At 37.5% G+C, this 24130-nt stretch overlaps 1 protein-coding gene across 2 annotated transcripts in view; it reads left to right on the forward strand.

Moving 5' to 3' along the window:
- The first annotated feature begins 7410 nt into the window (after positions 1-7410).
- Positions 7411-24130, forward strand: part of ddx58.L (DEXD/H-box helicase 58 L homeolog) — a 33898-nt gene continuing 17178 nt past the window's right edge. Inside the window, exons 1-10 of one of the 2 annotated variants that reach the window (XM_041563496.1) lie at positions 7411-7570; positions 9790-9974; positions 11503-11628; positions 13005-13186; positions 16895-17042; positions 18141-18251; positions 19434-19484; positions 19802-19915; positions 21956-22109; positions 23833-24091. In XM_041563496.1, the coding sequence (XP_041419430.1) occupies positions 9869-9974; positions 11503-11628; positions 13005-13186; positions 16895-17042; positions 18141-18251; positions 19434-19484; positions 19802-19915; positions 21956-22109; positions 23833-24091 (1251 nt within the window). In that variant the 5' untranslated portion in view covers positions 7411-7570; positions 9790-9868. The remainder of the gene's footprint in view (positions 7571-9789; positions 9975-11502; positions 11629-13004; positions 13187-16894; positions 17043-18140; positions 18252-19433; positions 19485-19801; positions 19916-21955; positions 22110-23832; positions 24092-24130) is intronic. The other variant, XM_018257225.2, reaches the window with a different exon arrangement.

The raw sequence follows: 24130 nt of genomic DNA on the forward strand, positions 1-24130 counted from the left end.
TTTTGGCTCTTAACTTTTATGGTTTTCATCTGCTCTTAGCTCTTGAAGATTTTGACCCAGAAAAGGTTTATGTGCTTGGTGGTTTGGTGGATGAAAGTATCCAGAATGTACACGTGAAATTCTGGTTTATCAACAATAATTTCAGTCTGGTTAACTAACATTTTCTTCTTTAACGTTACGGTGCACAATGTATATGAAATGTATATGAAAAATGAAGCATTAGCGAATAAACCTAAACTACTAGTGAGCCATACTGTGTGTCCAGCTGACTTTTAGGATTATCCAGAATTTCTGGTGTCCAACTTTGATTTTTCAAAGTCCACCAATTGACTCCATATAGGTCCTAGGAGGTCCCCCATAGGCTAAAACAGCAATTTGGCAGGTTTTAGATGGCTATTGGTCAAAGTCGATTTTTTTTTAATTTTTTTCAAATTCGAATCAAATTTGGAGTATTCTCTTGTAAAAGTACAAAAAAATAGCTCAAAATTTGATTTTTTTTTCTACCTTTTATAAATCTGCCCCTTAATGGAGGACTGGGTCTTCCTAATTTCAGAAATTTTTATTTAGCAGCCCAACTTTCCCAGCTTCCCTCCATACACAATATTGCAGAGCCCCCTCAGTGGGTTGCTATAGAGAATGCCTGTCCCATCCCCATATGTTGCTTTAGCATATTTATGGTTACCCAAAAAAAGTAGACCTAAACATATGAGTCATTGCTTTTATCACTCTCTGGCTCTATTGGACGGAGTACCTTCTAAAGGAAAACTTCACTGCCCATACCCCTGCTGCTCTGATATTTGGTAACCCAGCTTTTCAGATGGGGACTTCTATACTCCTATTTCAATGGCGGGTAAAGGAAAGGTTAACCACAGTAAAATCCTTAATAACCTCAAGAGGTCCTAACACTCTAGGTGCTTTGTCGGAGCACTTCCAACTCCCTGATAAAGAAAGATACCAAGCCTTTCAACTCTTGCATTTCATACAGAAGTGCTAGAATATCTCCACATGTCACGATACACTTAGTTCATTTTATGAAAGGTGGTGCCTAAAACGGGGTCACACATAGAGGAGCTATTTAATTCTGATATGAACAATTTAATACTCTGACCCAGGTCATCGAAGTGGGATATGTAGGGACTCCGCAGGGTTAATTTACCCTTCAGTCGGAGTCTCATGGCTGAGAGACATTGTTTCCTAAAGGGCAGAGCCCTTGATTGGTGCAGCATGGCTGATCCCAAAGGCAGCCACAAGGTGTCAATGTGCAACAATATAAAAGGAGTGCTCACAGTTACAGTTTTACAGTTTTGCTGCTGAACCTTGTTTCACTGTGGAGATAGTGAATCATATCCGGCAAAATGTAGGCAAAAAGGGAGTTCGATAGGCCTGCCAAGGCTGGGCAGGATCCCCCAGTGCCTGAAAGCTCAACCAAGGAGGGTTTGGATTGTCGGATTTTCATATTCACACTATGGAGAGTGTTGAGAGCTGCAGTTCAGCAATGGATGTCGGGAGAACTCACGCTATAGACAGCGTTGGGAGCAAATACCCAAATACCCAATACCCTTGTTATGTGCTCGACTGGGAGAGTCCGGAGTCTATAAAGAGATCATAGCTGTGGATGCCTGTCAGCTCTGTGTGAGACTACCCGTCTGTGTGACCTCTTTGGGTGAGTGTTACCTGAGGGAAGGGGTAGGAAAGGATAAGGATCCAGCGATCTCCTGTTTGGAGAAACAGGCGGTTTGTGTGCCTGCCACGTGGGAGCAGCACATTGTAGTCTTTGAGGAAAGCGAATTAAGACTCTTGTCTGCAAAAGGAGTTACAGGACTTTACCTGGCAAGGAGGGCCAGGATCTTGGACTGTATATATTTCCCAGGGGATGGGTAATGAGAAATGTAAATGTGTTTACTTGACCTTTAATGTTATATAAAGTTATTTGTTACACCGTACAAGTGTAAGTGAATGTTTTTCCTAATGGGTCAACCACAGGTTTATTCCCAGATCCAATTAGGTGGAAGCACGCCCAGAGAGGAGTTTCCCAGTACCTTTCACTTAGCAAAGGGGACTCAGGTCCTGCATCGGTAAGAATTAGGTTACAGATACATCAAAGCATGGGAAGAAGAAATAGGGTGGACACTTCCTGAATGAGATTGGTCTCAATTATGGGATAATACGTGGAAAAGTTCTATCAATACCATTATGCTGGAAGCAGGCTATAAAGTTCTGTTTTGCTGGTACCTGACCTCAGCCAGAATAGCCCAATTTCATCCAGAAGCTAAAAACGACGGCTTCAGAGGCTGTTCTTCAGCAGGGCCAATGTTTCATATTTAGCAGACGTGGCCAATAACGACACGGTTTTGGATTAAGATCTATAACCTTATTTTTTCCATTTTACATATTCATTTGAGAAGGGACCCATATGTAGCTCTTCTGGGAGCAGTTCCAGTGGGAGTGACTAAAAGACAAGTTTTTTGTACTGAAAAATATCTTTCTAGTTGCTAGGCAGGTAATAGCCAAGGCATGGAAACCTTTCTATCTTAAACTGGATGGAAGTTTTCCTTTTTCGTTCTTTTTATTATTCGGTTATTACAGTTTTATTTTACCGTTAGTGTATATTTTTTTCCTCTTTGTTCCTTTATTTCTGTCATTCCATTGTTGATGCTTTGATGTTTAAACCATATGTTGCATCAATTATTTGCAAATTGGTATCATGCTATCTGTCTGGAATTTTCAGAGATGTTGGATACTCTGAATATGGTACCTTTTTTACTGCTATTTTATAAGAAAATCACCAGTGATTAAAAAATGATTGAAACAGAGAAAGGTTTTGAAACCTTAATATGTGTGTATACAATGATCAATTAGGATAATCCGAGTGCATATACCATCTTAGCTTCAGTGTTTTTACTGTGTCCCCTTTTTGTGTTAAAGTAGGAATACAAGTCCAATAAATGACCTTATATTTTCTCCCTGTAAATTTATCTCATGTTTTCTAATGATCTTCCTTAATAAAAGGAGTTTTGGTTATATATTTATACAAATTCAACAAAGACAGCAGCACTCTGGTAATTTGAAAGAAGTGAGTCTTAACTTAAAGTGTCTCAAGGCACTTTATTGAATCAGTTATATATTTATAGTAACAATTCCATTCTTTTATTCTCCTTCTTTCTTCAGAGCCTGATTTAAGATTGCTTGAGCCAATAAGAAAGCCTGCGTGAGTTTCCCAACTCAAGCTTGGTTTCAATTTCTGTAATTTTACAGTTTTATAACGAAGAAAAACTTCATCAACATTTAGGTGCTTAAAGTTTTCTTTATTACAAAAACCTGTTTGGGTAAGATTATAGACATAGCCAAGCTTTTTCGGCCCGAAACTCACACTTCTTAAAGATTGCTTGAGCCGAGAAAGCCCTTAGAGTTCAAACACAGTTTCTTTACAGATCATGAAATCTATCATCCACATACTGTACCTTTTCCACTTGTGACTTTAAGATATATATACATCAAGATGTACCCTGTAGCTAAGCAAAATAACTGTCTGTTCATGTAAAAAAAAATTTTTTTTTGAGGACCATATCCAATCGCAAACATAACCTCAGATAAGCAGTGATTTTATGGTTAGGTATACTCCCTTCATTATGGGACATCATTTTGATCCTCTGCCATGTATCTTGTACACCTCCTGATATTTGGCCAACTGCAGAATGCCTCACCACACTTATCCTGACCAGATCTAGCACTCATTGTGACAAGAACTCTAGACCCAGTCAGATAAGCTTGACTTGATGCTTCATGGAGCAAGGAAATGATCTCTATCCTGGGCTGAACATAGTGTCGGACTGGCCCACCGTTATACCAGGTCCCGGTGGGCCCAGGTGTCAGTGGGCCCTCTTGCTTCTAACCATTTAGCCTTTTTCATAGTCTTTCCCTATTTATTTATGGGGAAAATGCTTAATAATGGAAGAATTTAGTAAGTAGATATAAAAGACTAGGACATTAAAGAGGTTGAGTGAGGAGAGGAGGAATAAGAGTTGGAAAGTGGGCCCATGATCTAAGGTTTTCTGGTGGGCCCCTGGCATCCCAGTCCGACACTGGCTGAGCAGCAGGGTATGTTAAAAGTGGCAGACAGAAGTACATGGACCCCATATCCCATGAACCTCAATTTTTCAGAAAGTACACATTCTGCTAAACTACTAAGCTATGCTAAACTTTTTATGCAAATTTTTATGTGATTTCTGAAAATTTTCTCAAAGATTTTTATGAAAATTCGAGTTATGCCCCATATTTTGTAGGGTATAAAAATATTCTAAAAATGAACATAAGGAGTCTACTAAACAGTTAGATGCCCAATATGATTACCAAACTATGTGGTGTGTAGGGACACCAAATGAAAATATAGCCCACAAAATTTTCACAAGCAAAAACAAGTAACCAAACCCAATGCAATAAAATCCCAGAAATCCAATAAAACCAGTCAAATCAATGCATTTTTTGATTAAAATTCAGTCAGAATTATAGTTTGAAAAGTTTTGTTTGACCAAAAAGATTTTGAATCTGAAGTGGATTTGGTGCCTTACTGAGCAAGTAATATACAGTTGAGATTCAGGCACCTGCCAGGTAAACAATTACTTGATATTGCACCCCATTCACATCATTTTCTTTCTGTACCTGTCATAAAATTTTTTGGGGGGGCCACATTTTGTTTCCTGGAATGAAATGCTCGTGGGGGTATAAGGGGCCCTCCAGTGGATTTAAAGGCCAAGTACACCAAATTTGAACTTGAAGAAAAAATAGTTTTATTTCAACAGCTTACAAGGGTACTCACACAGCAAACAGTCAGAACACCTCCAGTGACACATGTAGACTTTAACAGGAAGCTTCCAAGAACTCCAGGATCCACAAACCCAACCAAGGTCTTTGTGCACCACCTAATCGGTCAGGTAGTCCGTCACATGACCTGTGACCCTCCACTTCACCCCGTCCAGGACTTTTACCTTATGCCACCTCCCTCCTTCAGCCAGGCTGACACCGCTTCAGTGCCCCTCTGACCTTTCCAGGTAGGATTTTCTTTGACCTTCTGCTTGGGTTATCCACTAGACCCTGCCTACACACTTGGTCCCTCACTGTGGTTGAACCATGGCTTCTAAGCCTCTAATGCTCCTGGTTGGGGTGACAGCTACCCATTCTCTCTTAGCTACCAACTAGCTAACTCAAGTACCTAGTACTTTTACACTAATGCCTTGTAACTGTCTACCTCTAAACTACACGACACACACACACACCTTGGGTGTATCTTCCCTTTAAATACTTTCCCAATTAACATTAACCACCCATTTCCTGTACATGTGCTTCCCGAACTTTTGTACATGTGCCTATCAACTCTCTAACACATGAAACCATTCCCAAACCCAACTGTGATGCAACACTGCCACCCAGTGTGACACTTAAACATTACATGCAAACTTTTCAAACAAATTTCAATCACATAACCATTCAACATTTCAACATTCACACAACTTACATAATTTACATGCAAATTCACATTCAATACTCTCACCCTCTTACAAGGGGAACAAACTGCATCTATCAGGGAATGCGGGGGGGGGCATCCACTGCATCTGTCATGTAATGCTGGGGCTTCACACACCACATATGTTACGAAATTCAGGGGAACACACAATGGATATGTCATGAAATCCTGGGGGGGGGGGTCACACACTCCAGAACTTGTTTATTGTGAGATTGTTAAGTGCTGGAGAGCTTAAGGGTGTATCATTTTGCCCTGTAGAGTTTATGAATTTAACTATACCCCCAAAATGAATACTTGGGAAACAGAGAGTTTATATCAAATGAAGTGACATATTAAAGAATCTTATCAAACTGCTATATATATATATTTAAGTAAATATTGCCATTTTACATCTCTTGCCTTGAACCACCATTTTGTGATGGTCTTTGTGCTGCCTAAGATATCACATGACCAGAAATACTCCAAGCTGGGCAGATGTCCTGGGCAACCCTGCCGGCCAGCTCGTCCCCCCCCCATGAGTGTGAGCGCAAATGCACAGCCATTTTGTGGGGGAGATTGGTGCTGACAAGCAGCAGCATGGGTAAGAGAGCCCAGACTAAGGCTAGGTAGAAGAGGTACCTGCCTGCCCCCCCACCACATAATTGCACCCTAGTCTGGTGCCCCTACCCTTAGTTCCAGCCCTGTTCTTACTAGTTATACCTCTGGCCCCAGTGACACCCATCTGGCAGGCAACTCTGCAGCTGAGCTTCATTCTGAAAACACATTAGAATTGTTCCTGTTTTATGAATCATGCAACCTGTTTTTAATTGAGCTACTGCAAATTGCATCAGAATGAGTCATTGCTTTTTTTAATATTTTCGTTAGTGAATTCTTAGATCCTTTAACTATGGAAAAAGTTACCAGTGCGTTGCCTCAATTAAGTTGCCACACATTGAAAAATCTGCTTTGTAAAGGTCCTTGGTGCAACAGGTGCATTATCCTTGAGATAGTGAGGCACTTGCATTAATGAGATTAGGATGCGCATTGTACAAAAATGAAGAGTGCATATTCAGTAACTGGGGTATTGGAACTGTCATTTGATTGCTCAATAATAATAAGTACAAGGTGGTCTGTCGGTTATAACCAACAGAAAACAGAGAGTGACATCACATATAAGATTCCCAATAGGAATTGTAACATCATAATTTTTGGCGCCAAAGTGAGCTTTAAAGGTTTCCGGCTCTAGCATGTAGCAATTCCTTACTGGAACGAGTTTAAGTGAAATGCACAAGACTTGCCTGCTGGCAGCAGGTATATACGACTAAAATTTCCAAGTTACTCTCCCTTTAGTGTAACTTTTTTTTTTAATTCAACATTTCTGCAAAAATAGTTTGCTGTAATTAAAATGTCCCTTTATGAGAAATGTACTTCTATGAGTGTTCATTCTAAAATTACTTTTTATCTAAACCTTGGTAAAGCATTTGAAAGCATAACTTACTGCTTTCACAGAATATTCTTGTTCAGTATATTGGAATTTATGATTGGGCGGGGAGCTATATAGAACACAGATGAGGCAAGAAATAAGGAAAAATCTCCTATAGTTCATAGACTGACGGATCCCAATATATGCATGAAATTTATAATACTTGCATTTTTTTGCTATGGCCAGTTTTAAGCCCCTGAACAGTCCAGTCAATATAAATGATTATTAATTCCATAAAAATGCTTGGATTGGTTGAAGTGTTTCTTTTTTTTACTGTCAAGAAACAAATTGATAAAGAAGGTACTTTACCCCTTCAGATAATAGATGGATAGACAACTAGCTATTTGCAGTGTGTCGCATTAAATCTGTGTACTTTATTTGCAGCCTATAAGAGGGAAGGGGAGGGTAGCTCTCACTTGGGAAAAACCTTCCTGGTTAAGTTTCGTTTCTTTCACAACAGAAAGCACAGTTGCAGCGAGACCTGAGAGAGCTGTGTGTGTAGGCAGTTTGCTCGCTGCTGTTAAGCCACAAGAATCATCATTCAGCTTCATCTTCTTTCTCCAGGAAGAAATCAATATCCCCTGAAGGTAAGTGAGGTCTAGGACAAGGGAACCAAAGCATTAAGGCAGATGAAGAACTAAAAAAACTGTAGTCGTGATTCAGCTCCCTCAGCTGTTCAGAGAAAGGAAAGTGAAACCGGGAGATACATAACAAAAGCTCTGAAATTCTACAGCAGATAGATTAGCTAATATACATTCATAAATAACTACAGGTATGGGACCTGTTATCCAAAATGCTCGGGACCAAGTGGTTGCCGTAATTTATATCCTCCTACATGTTAAAAAGCATGTAAATGTTAAATAAACCCAATAGGATTGTTTTGCCTCCAATAAGGATTAATTTTATCTTAGTTTGGATCAAGTACAAGCTACTGCCTTAGCTGACTTCTTTCACATGATGTGGTTCTGTCCCGAATCTTACCAATTTTGGTCCCAAGTGATAGAATACCTGGCAAACAACTTGGCCTTTCCAAAGTGGTTGCTCCAGTAACATACCTACTGGGTGTTCTGGATGGCATAATCCTGCTGAAAAACTCTAATCTACAGTATGCCAAGAAAACTGTAGCTATGCATTGGATGGGCACCACACCTCCTACGCTGAAGGCCTGGAAGCGACTAATCAACAAAGTGATCCCACTGTATAAACGAAAATGTGAAAATAGAGGATCTCACACCGAATTCGATAAGGTTTGGGGCCCCTGGTGTGACCTTGATGATCTAGCTAACTAGATAGAGAAGCAACCTGGTTAACAACTGCTTCACTGTCTTAATACAGGGCACTGATACCATAAGGGCTCTTACAGACGAGCATTTTTACCTGCGCTCCACTGCGTTCCGCTTTCATGCGTTCAGCTGCAGGGGAGCGCAGGAGTAGGCGCACTGAATTCTTTTAATGTGGCTGTACTCACACAGACGCATGTAATTGGCGAACGCAGGTTGGGATGCAGCATGTTGCATTTTACCTGCTTTCGACACTTACATGCGTGCGTACAGCCACATTGAAAAGAATTCAGTGCGTCTACTCCTGCACTCCCCTGCGGCTGAACGCATGAAACCAGAACGCAGGGGAGCGCAGGTAAAACCGCTCGTCTGTAAGAGCCCTTAATATGAAGCACCCTACTGTTACTTCCTGCTACGGGAAATAAACAGAGATATGTAATCAGTCCAATTGCACATATGAGCCAGAAACTTAAAATTCTCTTTCTTCAGTTGAGTTGAAACTTTTCTTTTTCATAAATTTCTTGTTTTTTGTTTTTTGTTATGATTGTTTTGAAAATAATAAAAATCACCTTGAAAAAAATGGGAGATGGCCTTCTCATAATTCAGAGCATTCTGCATAACGGGTTTCTGGATAACGGATCCCTCACCTGTACACAGAAATAAAGAATTGACAGTGTAAAATAACTCAGATAATTAAAAGCTTATACAATATTTTTGTGAATGGTTGCATGCTGCATATATCATTACTGGCTCAGGTCCTCCCACCAGTCCACAAACATGTTGAATAATGAAATTTTTATGTGCATTGCATACGATGTGCAAAACCCTTAGGTGGATGAATACAATTTCTTCTGAAAAGCTCATACCTATATACTATCTGCTTTTGTATACTGCCGTAACTGTGTTTATTAGTTATGAAAAATATGGTCATCAGTAGTGATGGGCGAATTTATTCGCCAGGTGCGAATTTGCGGCGAATTTGCGCGATTCGCCGCCTGCTAATAAATTTGCTAAACACCCGCGAAAATTCGCTGCAAAAATTCGCTGGCGTCAAAACTTTTTTTTTTCAAAAAACGGGCGCCGGCGTCAAAAACTACCGCCCGCGTCAAAAAACGGGTGCCGGCGTAAAAAACGAGACGATATTTCGCGAATTTTTCAGCGAAGCGAAGCAGCGCAAATTCGCCCATCACTAGTCATCAGGACTAGAGTAGCTATGGGGATGCTGGTACTGTGGGTTGAGTCTTTTATATACAGCCTGTTAGCACCAGATTAAGGTTGGATGTAAGGGCTTGTAGGAGTTCCAGTTCAAATAGCTGTAGAACCATATTAATTGTATAAGCCTTTATGTAGGTTTTTTTTTTTTTAAACAAAAAACTGCACTCCCCCAATTATTTCAAGTGTATGGAACCTTATTTTGATGTTTCTTGTTAATCATTGGATAAAAAAAAAAATAGTACAGGGCATTTCAAATATCTGACAGATTTTTTTACTCTTGGAATTGACCTTAACTTGTCTTTCATTATCAGAGGGAAGGACTGCAAAGCGTTCACTAAAACAGAACTAAAAACACACAGCTCTCTAGATGTTCTGAAAACAACAATAAACATGAGCCAAGAGGAGAAGGAAACACTAAAACGGTTCAGTAATTACATTACAGGGATTCTGATACCCAACTATGTGATTGACTATATGGCCACTTGGCTGTCAGCAGGTAAGTCCTCAATAAGACCATGATGTAGCCATCTTTTTTTCATTCTGCAGATTATTGCAGAATCACCAAATGTGATGAATTACCCTCAGCAAGTGAACTGTAAAGATTCCTTGGTAATCCCCTTTCAAAGGGAAATTTCAACTGCTTTCATTTTTATTGAGGCTATTAGATGGCCAAGATGTTTTAGTAACAGCCTTTGCTTCATGCTCTCTCTAGTCATAGAGAACTATGTATAACATATTGGATTGACAGTTTGACAGTGTAACTGCAGATTATGTAGGCTTTTTGGACTAAAGTATAAACTTGCATTGTATGACTTAAAGGGGGCCTGTCAACCAGACAAAAAAATCTGTAAAATAAAAGTCCTTTTCAAATTAAACATGAAATCCAAATTCTTTTTTTTATTAATACATTCATAGCTGTTGTAAACTCATTTAAAAATCTCAGCTGTCAATCAAATATTGGCTGCCCCTCCTCTATGCCTTAGGCTTTGAGGCGGAGCAAGCAATTGATTTCGCTTTCCATTCAGCACTTACTAAATGTCACTGCTCTCCCTACATTCCCCTCTCTCTCTTAACCATTTAATTGTGTAACCAGTGCATGGGGATGAACTTCAGGTCACCCATTCTGGTGCACAAACACGAGATGTATCCACAAAATGGATCCTGCCTGCTTGCTATAATTTTGAGTTCCCAGAGTGATGAAAACAAGATTTAAATAATTTATACAGTGTAATTAAAGATAATTTTGCTTGACTTAAATCATAAAATAGGATTTGGAATAATTATTTTGGGTGATGGGTCCCCTTTAAATAAACTTAAATAGCTTTTAGTGCTAGCAATTGTTTCTTGTAAACATGGTCACAATACAGTATCTAGGATCTCTCTCACATCTACGCTCAATGTGAAATGAGTAACATTTTTAACCACTCATTGGTTTCCTAGGTACTACCTTACCACATATGCACAAAAAAAGCATTTGATATACTTAGTCAACTGTAGTCAAAATTAGGACCACTGTTATACAATATATAAATCACCATAAACCATGTGTTACTTAAAAATCATTCTATTATTCACTTGAATGAATGGAGAGAGGCTTCCGATAAAGAACAGAGCATTGAAGCTCTGCCATTCAAAATGATAACTGTTTCTGGAATATACTGTAATTTAAGCAATCACATTGCACAGTATAAGAACAGTGGGGTTCATTTATAAACATTGGGCAAATTTGCACCTGGGCAGTCACCCATGGCAACCAATCAGAGGTCTAGTTTCATTGCTTAACCTGCAGCTGGCTGAAAAAAGCCACTTACTGATTGGTTGCTATAGGTTACTGCCCAAGTGCAAATTTGCCCAGTGTTTATAAATGAACCCCAATGGAGTATAGTTGTAATAAGGAAAGTAAATGACGTAGTAAAGTTAACTTATTCTTGCTTCAATACAGCAGAGAGATTGTTATTTGTATTTATTTAGTCTGGGGGAGCATGGTTTTGATTTAACCCTATCTATTGTTTTTAACTTACAAGATACCATAGAACAGATCAAAGAGTTAAAAGGGCCAACTCAAGCTGCCACCGTCTTCTTAGATAAATTGCTGCAGCTAGAAGAGAGAGGCTGGTACAGAGGATTTTTAGATGTGCTAAACACCACAGGTGGGTCCCTCCAAAAACTTTTCTATGTGTAGATAAATTTGCTTGGTAAATCTATCTACCTATCTGTCAGCATGTCTGTCTGTCTGTGTCTGTCTATGCAAAAAGAAACAATGTTTATGTGCAGTCTAAAAGATATTATTATAAAAAGATATATATTTTCATGTGTTCCAGTAGTTCTTATATTGGCGGTTGCTATATAAATTAGATTGATGCTTTTCTAATTTCATTGATAAACATGTTAAATACTTAGGGGCAGATTTATGGAAGTGAAAATTCGAATAAAAAAAAAACGAATTTCGAGCTATTTTTTGTGTACTTCGACTAGTAAATAGTCCAGATTTGATTCAAATTTGAACAAAATTCAAAAAATTGCATATCGAAATTTATCATGTACTGTCTCTTTGAAAATTCACGATCTAAAACCTGCCGAATTTCTGTTTTAGCCTATGGGGGACCTCCTAGAACCTATTTGGAGTCAATTGGTGGACTTTGAAATTGAATTCGTTCGAATACGATGTTACTTTGATTCGCATGATTCTAATTCGAACGAAAATGGCCTATTTACCAGGGGGGAAAAAACTATTTTTTTAATAAATTTTGGTTGGTCTTTTTTTATTCGAATTTCGAAATTCAACCCTTGATAAATCTGCCCCTTAATGTACAACTGATAATATCACCTCTGGTCACAGACTAATGGCCTCCCATTGATGTGTGAACATGAGGCATTATAAAGTAGTACTGTACTAATATTATTAAACACCAAAAGGGCAATGTTTAGTCTCAAGGAGAGAGTATAAAATGTTATACAAGTAAAACTTCATGGTGGCAATGTAAATGGAACAAAATGCTTCATTTCTGATTAAAACATTAGTTTTTTTCTCTGTCAAGTTTAAAGGACAAGTAGAACAAAACAAGAAAATACTTATTATCTGTTGCTGGGTCCCTATTTACTGTATGAAGGCTGTTCAAAAAGGAGTGCAGCTGAGTTTAAGTCATAAACAAAGCTTTTTTTGTGCTAACAGAGCAGTTCTGTAAAGGAAACACTAGAATATACTAGACAAAATATTGCGCTAAAATAAATGAATTCCATCTCTTTATCTGGAAAGTCAATGATAAATATGTATTTAGCTAATGTTGTTTGTTAAATAATATATCAGGAAAAATCTGATTCTAGAAAATGATGGATACTTGATTAAATAATGTGAAGACAATTTCAGTGTTTTGTGTGTTATATATATATATATATATATATATATATATATATATATATATATATATATATATATATATATATATATATATATATATATATATATATATATATATATATATATATATATATATATATATATATATAATATGTTTTGTCTCCCAAGGATACACTGGCCTCGGTGAAGCACTGACTAAGTCAGACTTTGGTCAAATTGAAGCTCTAGAAGAGCCAAAGAGACTTTTACAAACAATAAGGAATACAGTTAAAAGCAACATCAATCCAAGTGAGTTTGTTCCTCTCTTCGATAACTGTCTCCTGACCCGGGAAATTGAAGAAATTAAGCAGGTGGGACTGATAAATGTCTAGTTTATCCTACTTCACTAACAAGGTGGATTTATTTGCAGTTGTTTATATAGGGGCACTTTTCACATTGTGTTGCAGAATTAATTGTGATTGACAGCTGACTTTTAATTGTGACCTTGTCAACGGGCTGATTGAATGCTGGTAGATCTAGGGTAGTCTATAGGTGGCCATAGACATTACAATAACGATTTTTCCTGGAAAAGATCTTGTTTGTATTAACACACACATGTAGAGCTGAATGGTCAGATATACAAGCAAAAACAATAGAACTCTACCTGTATCTGACGATTCAGCATAAGGTGACCAGATTTTAAAAGTGTAATCTGGGGACAGAGTAACAGTAGGCAAAAAAAGGGCCACACCCACTTTCGACCACACCCCCGCAAGCCACACCCCTGTACATACCCCGTAGCCGCCTAGCTTCTTACATGCTAATAGTTTAAAGGAGAAGGAAAGGGTAAACTTAAGTAGATTTCTATCAAAGCGTAGTTAATGCTTTCTCCCTGGTGTCTAGAAGAAGGAACAGTTCTCTGCAGAGAAGGTTGCTTTGAACTCGGGTGGCGTCACTAATTTTCAAAGCAGCTTCCTCCCTGCTGCCAGAGGCAGGCGCATTGGGCTCAATTACAGTTTAATGCACATGTCTCAGAACAGCCTTCTCCCTTGTAAAATGACGCGCATGTAAATTTACCTATGCGCATGTCATCATTGACCCCTTTAACCACGCCTCCCAGCCAATTGTATTGCAAGCTAAGGAGACGCACAATCGTATATTTTTTAATCATACTGTGAACAGCTAACAGGCAGCTTCAAGCGCTTGCGTTTCGCTGCGGGGGGACAAAACATTTTTTTAAAAGCAGGCTAAGGTGAAATATGCAGCCCGAGTATTAAACATTGGTGCTTTTGCTAATGCGCGATTTGTCACATATGATGCGATCGGTGGAAGTTTTTTTTGGCGCATGCGCATTACCGATGTAGAGGCGAAGGAAGTCTCATATCCTTTACTAAGATGGCTGCCGTGTTCTACAGAAGCGGAGCAGAAGATCAACCTTCATTTTCTGCTTTTCTGTGCGCAATGGAGGAAAGAAAAAAAAAAAAAAAAATATATATATATATATATATATATATATATATATATATATATATATATATATATATATATATATATATATATATATTAAGGACATCAATGTGAGTCCTATAGAGGGAGGTAGTGCATGAAATTTACCTTTCCTTCTCCTTTAAAACCTGACACCTGTGAGTGGTCTGCAAGTTTCAGAATGGTAAGGAAGGAACAGCAACTTAATATTGGAAAAATAAAGTTAGCTAGCTGGGCTACATCAATATATAAGAAACAAGAGTCCATTCAAGTAATGTAATTCTGTTTCCAATTTTTATTAACTTCTGTCACCAATAGCTGCAGCACTTACAATAAGCATGGAAAACAGGCTCTGTTACAATTTCACATTTCAAATGCTTAAAGAAGCTGAACTTGAAGATACTTTCGGGGGAATGTAATAAAAGTCGCAAAGAGCAAAACAGTTTGCACAAATAAGAATAAAAATGTGCATTTCACAATGTAATACTCTTCCTTAAGTTGTTATTACATTGCGAATTTCATTGCGCATTGCGAATTTTCATTGAGCATTGCCCACTTTTAAGAAGTGCTTGAAGGTGTCGTAATCTTTTGGAGCGAACATAACAACTTTTTCATTAAGAAGTTTTATTACATTCACTGCGCACTGGCGCTAACTATAAAATTCGCAAACCTTCTTCCACTGTCGGAAGTGGTCGCTAAACAGTTTTCGGGTTAACAAAAGCTATATTAAATTCGAACAAAGGCCAATTTATTCGCACAGAGGCATAACTTTTCGCGTTGTGAATAATTTTTCCGTTACCGACTTTTATTACATTCCCCCATTAGAATTAGAAAACACATACATACACCAGTGTTTCTGCTTCCTGGCCATGGCCATGGAGCCTGGATAAATATTCACTTTTCAAATAATTAAAGAAGCTTAACTTGAAGATACCTAGAATTAGAAAACAGTTACATACTCCTGCTGCTCGTTTGGTTCCCATCCACTTGGCAACTGCGCATGTTTGAGGACAGGGGCAACTATATATAACCTCCTGCGGCCAAGCCCCTATTCTCCTCGGTGCTTGCTGCCAAAATGTAGCCAATAGGAAGTCTGGATTCTCTCTGGAACAAACTTGACGGATGTTTTCTGTGCCCAACCAGGGTTCCTAATTCACGGGGATGCAGCTAGACATTACACAGGGACTTTTAAATAAATGGCAAATTTACGGGGACACTTCAGGGGCAATTTTCTACGGGGCACAGGGTCTTGAAACAGGGCCTGTCCCCGGGAAATGGGGATGAATGGAAAGTTTAATGCAGTGCTAACAATGGCCTATGTTTCGGTGCAAAATTTTCCAGGCCAGTCAGATCAACTGATATTCAACTCTTCTGCTACTATCGGTTGGCTTGTCTCCCACCATACATGCACCGAATATCATACGAAAATTAGTTTCATACAATATCAGTATGTCTATGACCACCTTATCCCTCTTAATATTCTAAAGCTCTGAATGACCACAATTTCATATTCAATCAATATTAGTTATACATAGGCACACTTACCCCATAAGTGTTTGCTGTCCTGCACCCCGTATATGGGTATACATATTTATGAAGAGTGAAACTAGAGCTCACCACAGTATTCCAGTCCACCGATCTCTATTAATATACATAGAATTTTAGATGTGTATTTATTAAAGGGCAGACTATCGCTTTCACTGGTAAATATTCCCAGTAAAATTCAATATAAATAAACAGAATGTGGCAGAATTTTTCTCTGGATGACTGAGGCAAGTTATAGTTTCACTATTTCATGAATATGCCCTGATGGCTCTATATGTTAAAAGGGGTTGCTCGCCTTCAAATGAACTTTGAGTATAATGTAGAAAGTGATTTTCTGAGACAATTTGCAACTGGTTTTCATTTTATTATTATGTGTGGTTTCTGAGTTACTGTATTTAGCTTTTTATTCAGCAGCTCTCCAGTTATAGCAATGTGGTTGCTAGGGCCCAAATTACCATAGCAACCATCTATTTATTTGAATAAGAGACTGGAATATGAATAGGAGTGGGCCTGAATAGAAAGGTGAATAGTAAAAAGTAGCTATAACAATACATTTGTAGCCTCACTTTTAAGATGGGGTCAGTGACCACCATTTAAAAGCTGGAAAGAGTCAGAAAAGGCAAATAATTCAAAAACTATTAAAAAAAAGAAGGGCAGTTAAAAAGTTGCTAACATTTAGTCATTCTATAACATAATAAAAGCCAACCACCCCTTTAATTGCATTTCAATTTTTGTTCACTATGCAAAAGTAGTTTTTGGGTGGAGGACCCCTTTAATTGAGCTGTTAGAATCCTTCACTGTGGGAAACAAACAAGCCTGTAGGCTCACCATTCTTATGATTGTTTTCCACTGCTCAGTAGAACATTAACTATGCCTCCAATGTATAAAGGGCATTTTAATTGATAGAAAGGTCTGTAAATGGAATGACCTTAAAGGCACTTCTTAAAGTAACTTAATCTGGGATTGATGTTAACTGTTGCATGTCTCTTTCATCTGCGTATTCAGTATAAATGGGGTGTTAAAAGGTTTAGTTTGCCTTTTTTTATTAGGAGATCACAAACAAAGGGGACACTGCTGGTACTGAGAAGCTTATAGATTCCCTTCTCCGATCAGACAAACAACAATGGCCTAAGGTATTCACTCTGGCTTTGGAAGATCTAGGACATTCAACAATTCTCGAATTATGGGCAAATAAAGGTATATTTCAAACCATATTTTAATCATTGATAGAACTACAAAATAGTTGTTTTATCTTTGGCTTTTATGTTTAGTTCTTTATAATGTTGCTTCTGTCACTAATGAAGTATTATACTTTGTCACTCAGCCTAGACCTGACATCTTAAATTTTTGGTTACTATATCACACTGGAAGTTACACTTGCCTGCAGTAAAAGTGACAGCTATAAGTGACAACTTCACTTTTGGTTATTTGCATTCTGTACTTAAGGTATCAACACCTGAAAGATTATGTAAAGCTTAATTAGGAATCATATGGATTTGGAAGTGGGTTAAGGCCAGGTTCCTCCAAATATTTTTGCTACCATGAATAAAAAGACAAACCTCAGTGGTTGAGATGGGGGTGCGGTTAATTGCCGAGACACAAATGACAGGTAGCTGGTATAGACCTAGTCTGCAAAGTGTCCATGGCCAAGTTTAGAGGGAAAAAAAAAGAGATTATTTTTAATACTCCCGGGGGCTTAGAAGCTGCTGGGAGTCCCAGATGTTCTCCCAGATGTGCCGCTGGTTCTCCCAGGGAACTGATAACCTTCCCCTAGGTTTTGGAGATTAAAAACACTAAAAAACATCTGCTGTGCGTTCCCTGTAGCTGTTTTTTTTTATAAAATTACATGAAAATGTGAGGGAAATGTGCATAAATGATACTATTGTTAAATTTTTGTTACTGCAAATACAATAAAAATGCAAAAAAAATTATATTTCTGTTACTGCAAATACAATAAAAATACAAAAAAATTATGATATTTTTGGTACTGCAACTGCAGGGTGTAAATAAATGTTGCCATCAATATAGCTTGTCTAAAACTTAGATGTAGATGTGTGATACTGTAGTTGAGTTTCAGTGTATGAGTTTGTTTGAGGCCATTAAGTAACACAGGTAAGTTTGTCCAAGTCTAGTAATTTATAGCCATCAATCATTTGTTAGAATCTACCGGCCAATACTGAAACAACAATGAAAACAAGCATTTCACAGAATTCAATTGGTTTCTGTATTGGGATACATTTTCTCCATGATATTACACAACCTCAGTTTGAAATAATTTGTTTTAATTTCATTTAGAGTGTAGCAGTGCACATAAAATCTGTGCAGAAAATGTGGAGGAAGACACTAGCGTATTCAGTATTATCCAGTATTCACAAGTGCCAGAGGAAGAAAATCTATTTCACTCCGGTAAATACATTTTACTTTTTTGTGATAATTCTCTGTTGATTCATATATAAGCTAAACATCAGATAAGTGTCTTATCATCTTCTAGCAACTCTGTCTGTGTTGAAAAAGTGTTTCTTTGGTACACATGGATGAAACATCCAAAATCTGTTGTATGTGTGTGTGTTAGAGGCAAAGTATAAATTGTCCAGTGGAACTGTTGACTGACTGTTTGACATTTGTTTGCAAAACAGATCATCATTTTGGATGTGAGGCCCCTATAAAAAGATATTTTTGCCCCTTAAACATTTTCTATTTATCCTGCCTGAGCAACAGTCCTCCTCTGCTCTAATAATCCTTTCCAATGGGCAGCATTTGCGTGCATTATAGAGGCTCTGTGCCTTTATATCTGATGTGGCAAGCAGGTGGCAATAGTGTACAAAAGAGATGCATGGAAAGAGCCAACATTTTGCACACACGATTTATTTCATATATAGGAAAACAGAAAAATTAGGGAAATAATTAGTGAGAAGCATGCATTACATGTATTGATGATCAGCCTGGATTACAAGAATGGTGTATTAAAGGAACAGTAACATCAAAAAAATAAAAGTGTTTAAAATTAATAAAATATAATGCAATGTAGCCCTGCACTGGTAAAACTGCTGTGTTTGCTTCAGAAATATTACTATTGTTTGTATAAATAAGGTGCTGTGTAGCAATGGGGGCAGCCATTAAAAAGAGAAAAGGATCAGGTTACACAGCAGATAGCAGATAAGCTCTGTAGAACATAATGGTGTTATCTGGTATCCACTATTTAACCTGTACAATATAACCTTTTTGCAATTTCTGCCATTGCTACACAGCAACTTGTTTATATGAACTATAGTAGTGTTTCTGAAGCAAATAGATCAATTTTACCAGTGCAGGGCAGCAGTAGCATAACTAGAGGGGGGCCGGCCCTGGTGCGTGACGCGCAGCCGGGACTCGCCCCCCTCCGTACGGCCCGCATTTTCAGTGAGCACCCCCTGCTCTCCCGGTAGTTCCTCCACTGCAGGGCAGCAGTACATGATATTTTCATTACTTTTAAACACTTTAATTTTTTGGTGCTACTGTTCCTTTAAGTGTTCAAATGTAAAAGGATAAATAGACTCAGAATTACTGTACAAATTTTGAAAACCCTTCATTTCTTGTTTCTCTTTTTAGCACCTGCTGTACAGAGCAATCAAGTAGCAAATGACGTCCCTAAAATTAATAGTAAGTACTAGTGGCAAAGGCATCATGCGCAAAGCAGAACATATGTATGCAATAATGGTTAATGATATTTTTAGTGCTGGTAATACATTTGGTGGCTAGTGTGGAAATTTAAGCAATACATGTACAATGTACAAATGTATGAATTGCATATATGTATATATAAAAATCAGAAATCTGAAAATCTGTTAGAGGTCTGATAGGCAGATCTTGTGTACAAATAAAAGCATATGCCAGAACAGTGCATATACTCAGTAATAACAATATCAGTTTTATTAGCACTACAATTACTTTAATTATGATTTGACTTTTTTTTTTAGCTCCACCAGGTAGTGTTTCACAATCAGATTCCACTATGAAGTTAAGAAATTATCAGGAGGAGTTAGCCAAACCTGCATACGCTGGAAAGAACACCATGATTTGTGCCCCAACAGGTAAGACACATCTAATCATTTCTTGTTTTCTTTTGGTTGATATCAGCCAGTAAAAGAAAGCAACCAACCAGATATAAGCATTTATTTATTTATATATTAATGCATTATAAAATGAGTTTGCTGATTGGTAGGGTACAGATTGCTGTCCTGGTGCAAATTTGTGTGCACCCAGTAAATGAACCCTACATATCTGAAAGATAGCAATCTATGATATGAAGTTTAATCTATGATTACATCTCAAATCATATAGTATAACACTTAAACTGTAGCACAGTCTAGTGAATACAATGAGCAGCATCATCATTTATGAATAGCAAGTCACGTTTTTTTATAACACAGTATAATATATTACCTTTCTTTAACCTGAACAAAAATATACTTATATGCACATATATATTTATATAGTATATCACTAGTGATGGGCAAATTTATTCGCCAGGTGCAAATTCGCATGATGGGCGAATTTGCGAAACGGCGTCGGCGTCTCGTTAAATAAATAAATTTGCGAAACAGCGTGAAAATTCGCTGGCGAAAATTCACCGGCGTCAAAAAAAAAATTGACGCCGGCGTCTGTTTTTTGGACGCCGGCGCAATTTCGCCAAAAAAAGGACGCCAGTGTCAAAAAATTCGCCCATCATTGTACCTTTGAAGAGAGAATGTTCAGTGTGTACTTACTGTTTAGAAACAGTCAATGATTTAACAGTATTGTGTTGACCATGGGTAATTGGATTTTCCTGGACCATCACGTCCTTTATTTATATATCTTTACACAATAAAAAAACAACGTAATCTGGTGTAATACATATTAATTCATATATCACTAAAAACCTCTGTAGAAACATTAAAAAAAAGTTTTTGGGAAAAATTCCTTTTAAACTTTCAAATCATGTACTACTATCACTTCCCGCCAGTTTAAAGGGAAAGTAGTTTTACCAATAACAAAATTTTTAAAAGTTTTCCGTGATCCATATGAATTGCATCAGATGTATATAGTTTTATGAATTTAGGTAGACTAGGCAGCCAATAACGCTTAACACTGATATTTTATGTACCATATATAATATATATATATATATATATATATATATATATATATATATATATATATATATATATATATATATATACTGTATATATATAGTCCCAATGAGTTCAGCACACCATTCCTGGAACTTAATGACCCAGGTGCTACCTACTAATACTTCATAGAAACGTCCAAAAATAAAGGTGCAGTCAGAGAACCTTTGAAAAATATTTTTAAAAATCCATAATTTTTATTTGATACATTTAAAAAGAGGGTCGCTCTTTTTAAATGTATTGAATTATTTAATTTAAAAATTATTTAAATTATTTTAAAGGTTCCCTGAGTGCACCTTTATATTTGGACGTATATATATATATATATATATATATATATATATATATATATATATATATATATATATATATATATATATATTGTAGTTGTTGTCTAGGGCATCCATAGCCTCTAGCCTTTGTTCAAATAAGTTTTACTTATTTTGATATCTTGTAACAAATTATAAATTAATTTGTACACTGGACTGACTCTGTATATCAGCATTTTACCATTTATGACACTAAAGGGGTTATTTATTTAAATCTGAATTCATCTCATAATTAAAACAAAAAAGCTTAGCCAAATTCCCATGGCCAAATTTGTCTTTATTAATAAAATAACTCGAATAAATCGGCTTGGAAAAAAAACCTGATGAAATTCAGCGAAAACATGTTTTTGCCCAAAACCCCGAAATTATCAGATTACTGGGCTAAATCCAACGCAAATCTTTAAATTGACATAGGGACATCTCCCATTGACTTTTTCATGACCTCGACAGGTCTGAGATTTGTGGATTTGGGCTTTTTACGGCATTGGGGTATAATAAATCTCCGAAAATTCCAGTATTTTTTTTTTCACAAATTTGCCCCAAAAAGCCCAATCAGATAAATTCTACCTTTAGTAAATAACCCTGTGAGTCTGTTTTTTTAATGTATATATTTATTTAACTACTTTATTAACAGGATCAGGGAAGACGCTTGTGTCAATTGCAATTTGCAAACATCATTTAGAAAACATGCCAAACGGAAAAAAAGGAAAAGTTGTATTCATGACTACTAAAGTGCCCGTTTATGAGCAACAGTTGGATGTTTTCTGCAGATATTTTGCACACAGTAGGTATGTAACAAAAATCTATTTGTACTGATTATGTAGACTCTAAATATAACAGAGCGTACTTTTGTACGAGAATGAAACAAACCCTAAATTTGCATGCAAACCCCGTAGAGATGTAAAGCCAAACAACAATCACCCAGCATAACTATCCCAATTCACATCTCAGGATTTAGACAGATGCAGATATTGCAACACAGAGGTGGGAGTGGTAAAAAAGGAAGTACATCAATCCCACTATTCTGCAGAGCCCTGATGTCAAACTCCTCACATAGGAAACGCTATATGACTAATTTATCTGTTGTACATGCTGCATGCAACACTTTCAAATTCAAACATCAGCAAAGCAAATGCAACATTTTCTTCCCAGAATTTGTTGTTGTGGTAATGGACGCTGTAATGTACGGTATCCCAAACCCAGAACTAACTCCAAGGTTCTAATCTCAGCTCGCTCTTCTGCCAATAGTAGCCGCCTTTGGTTTCGGGTGGAGCCCTCCACTACTCAGATGCCACCAGGTCTTATTGCGGGAGAACCAGGGAGAGAGTTCTGGGCAAGCAAGGGAACCCAACAAGTATGGATAGGACGGGGATGGGAGCAGTTAGCAAAGTCTATATCAGGCTGGGTCAAATCAAAAGGCAATGCGGTACACAGCGGAAAGCAGAGTCAAGACAGGCGGGGTCAGTTCAGGCAGCAGGAATGCAAGGTAAGGGGCAAGCTAGGGTCAAACACAGATATACCCAGGAACTAAGCAAGAACTTTTACATTGGGCAACAAGATTTTAGCAAAGCGCCCTTTAAATATATTTGAAATTGGCACCACTGCCCGATGAAGTCACATGGTAAAGCCAGAATCCCCCAAGCGTTGCGCAACCCGGAAGTGACAAATTCACAAGGCAGGCGGCGGGCAACCCCGCAGGCGAAACAGCTGATGTCACAGCCATTTGCCAGGTACATTTATTACAGACATGTCCCCTGATTCAAAGCAAACATTTGATTGGTTGCTTTGGGTTACTGCACATGGGCAAACTTAGAGGCAGAATTATCAAGGGTTGAAGTGAAAATTCAAATTTTGAAATTCTAATTTTTGGGGGTATTTTTTGTGAAATTCGACTAAGGAATAGTTAAAATTCGATTCGAGTTTTTAAAAAAATGTAAGCTTTACAAGGAATAACCTCTTTCCTTTTGTCACAACATGGTACTTGATCTTTGTGTATTTATACTTTTATCATTATAATACTTATCCTCTCTGTGTGTACTTTTCTACATTGTAAAATTGTAAAGTGCTATGTATTATAGTAATGATATAAAAATAAAGTTTTTTTTACATGTGCATTGTGGATTGCTGGTGCATAGGTAATGAAAATAGCTGGAATGGTCAGAATAGCCCAAGGTATGTAGTGCCTGTGCAGGCAGAGAAAAGGTAGTTATTTGTCCTGTGTCACCATCTGTGTGTCTTGATACTGATACCTCAGCATAGTGTTGAGTATAAGGGACAGCTGGTGCACCTATACTGTATGTGTACCTGTATGTAATTAGTGATAGCTGTATGTTTCCCAATAACAAACCAGCCTGAATGCACACCCTAATAATTGCATACAACTAGCAGGTTTCAAGAGAGATATGCAATATACCTTTAGTGATTTTTTTAAATAGGTCTTTAAAATCTTATGAATGTATGTCTGCTTTGTGATTCTACTGAATTATCTACTGAACATCTTATTTTCTGTAGGTACAAAGTAGAGGGATTTTCTGGAGAAACAGCTGAGAACCTTCCTGTGGGGTTGGTCGTTGAAAACAGTGATATCATTATTTTAACCCCTCAGATTCTTGTTAACTGCCTAGAGAGTGGGACGGTGCCATCCCTTTCTGTCTTTAGCATGATGATTTTTGATGAATGTCACAACACAATAGGGAATCACCCATACAATGTATTAATGTTCAGTTACTTGGATCTGAAGCTGAATATGCCTGGAGAAGCTCTACCACAGGTAAATCTATGCTCTAAAAATTGCTGCGAAGGTGACTGA

The sequence above is a fragment of the Xenopus laevis genome, chromosome 1L (assembly GCF_017654675.1).
Source record: "Xenopus laevis strain J_2021 chromosome 1L, Xenopus_laevis_v10.1, whole genome shotgun sequence".
In the NCBI taxonomy this organism is placed as follows: domain Eukaryota; kingdom Metazoa; phylum Chordata; class Amphibia; order Anura; family Pipidae; genus Xenopus; species Xenopus laevis.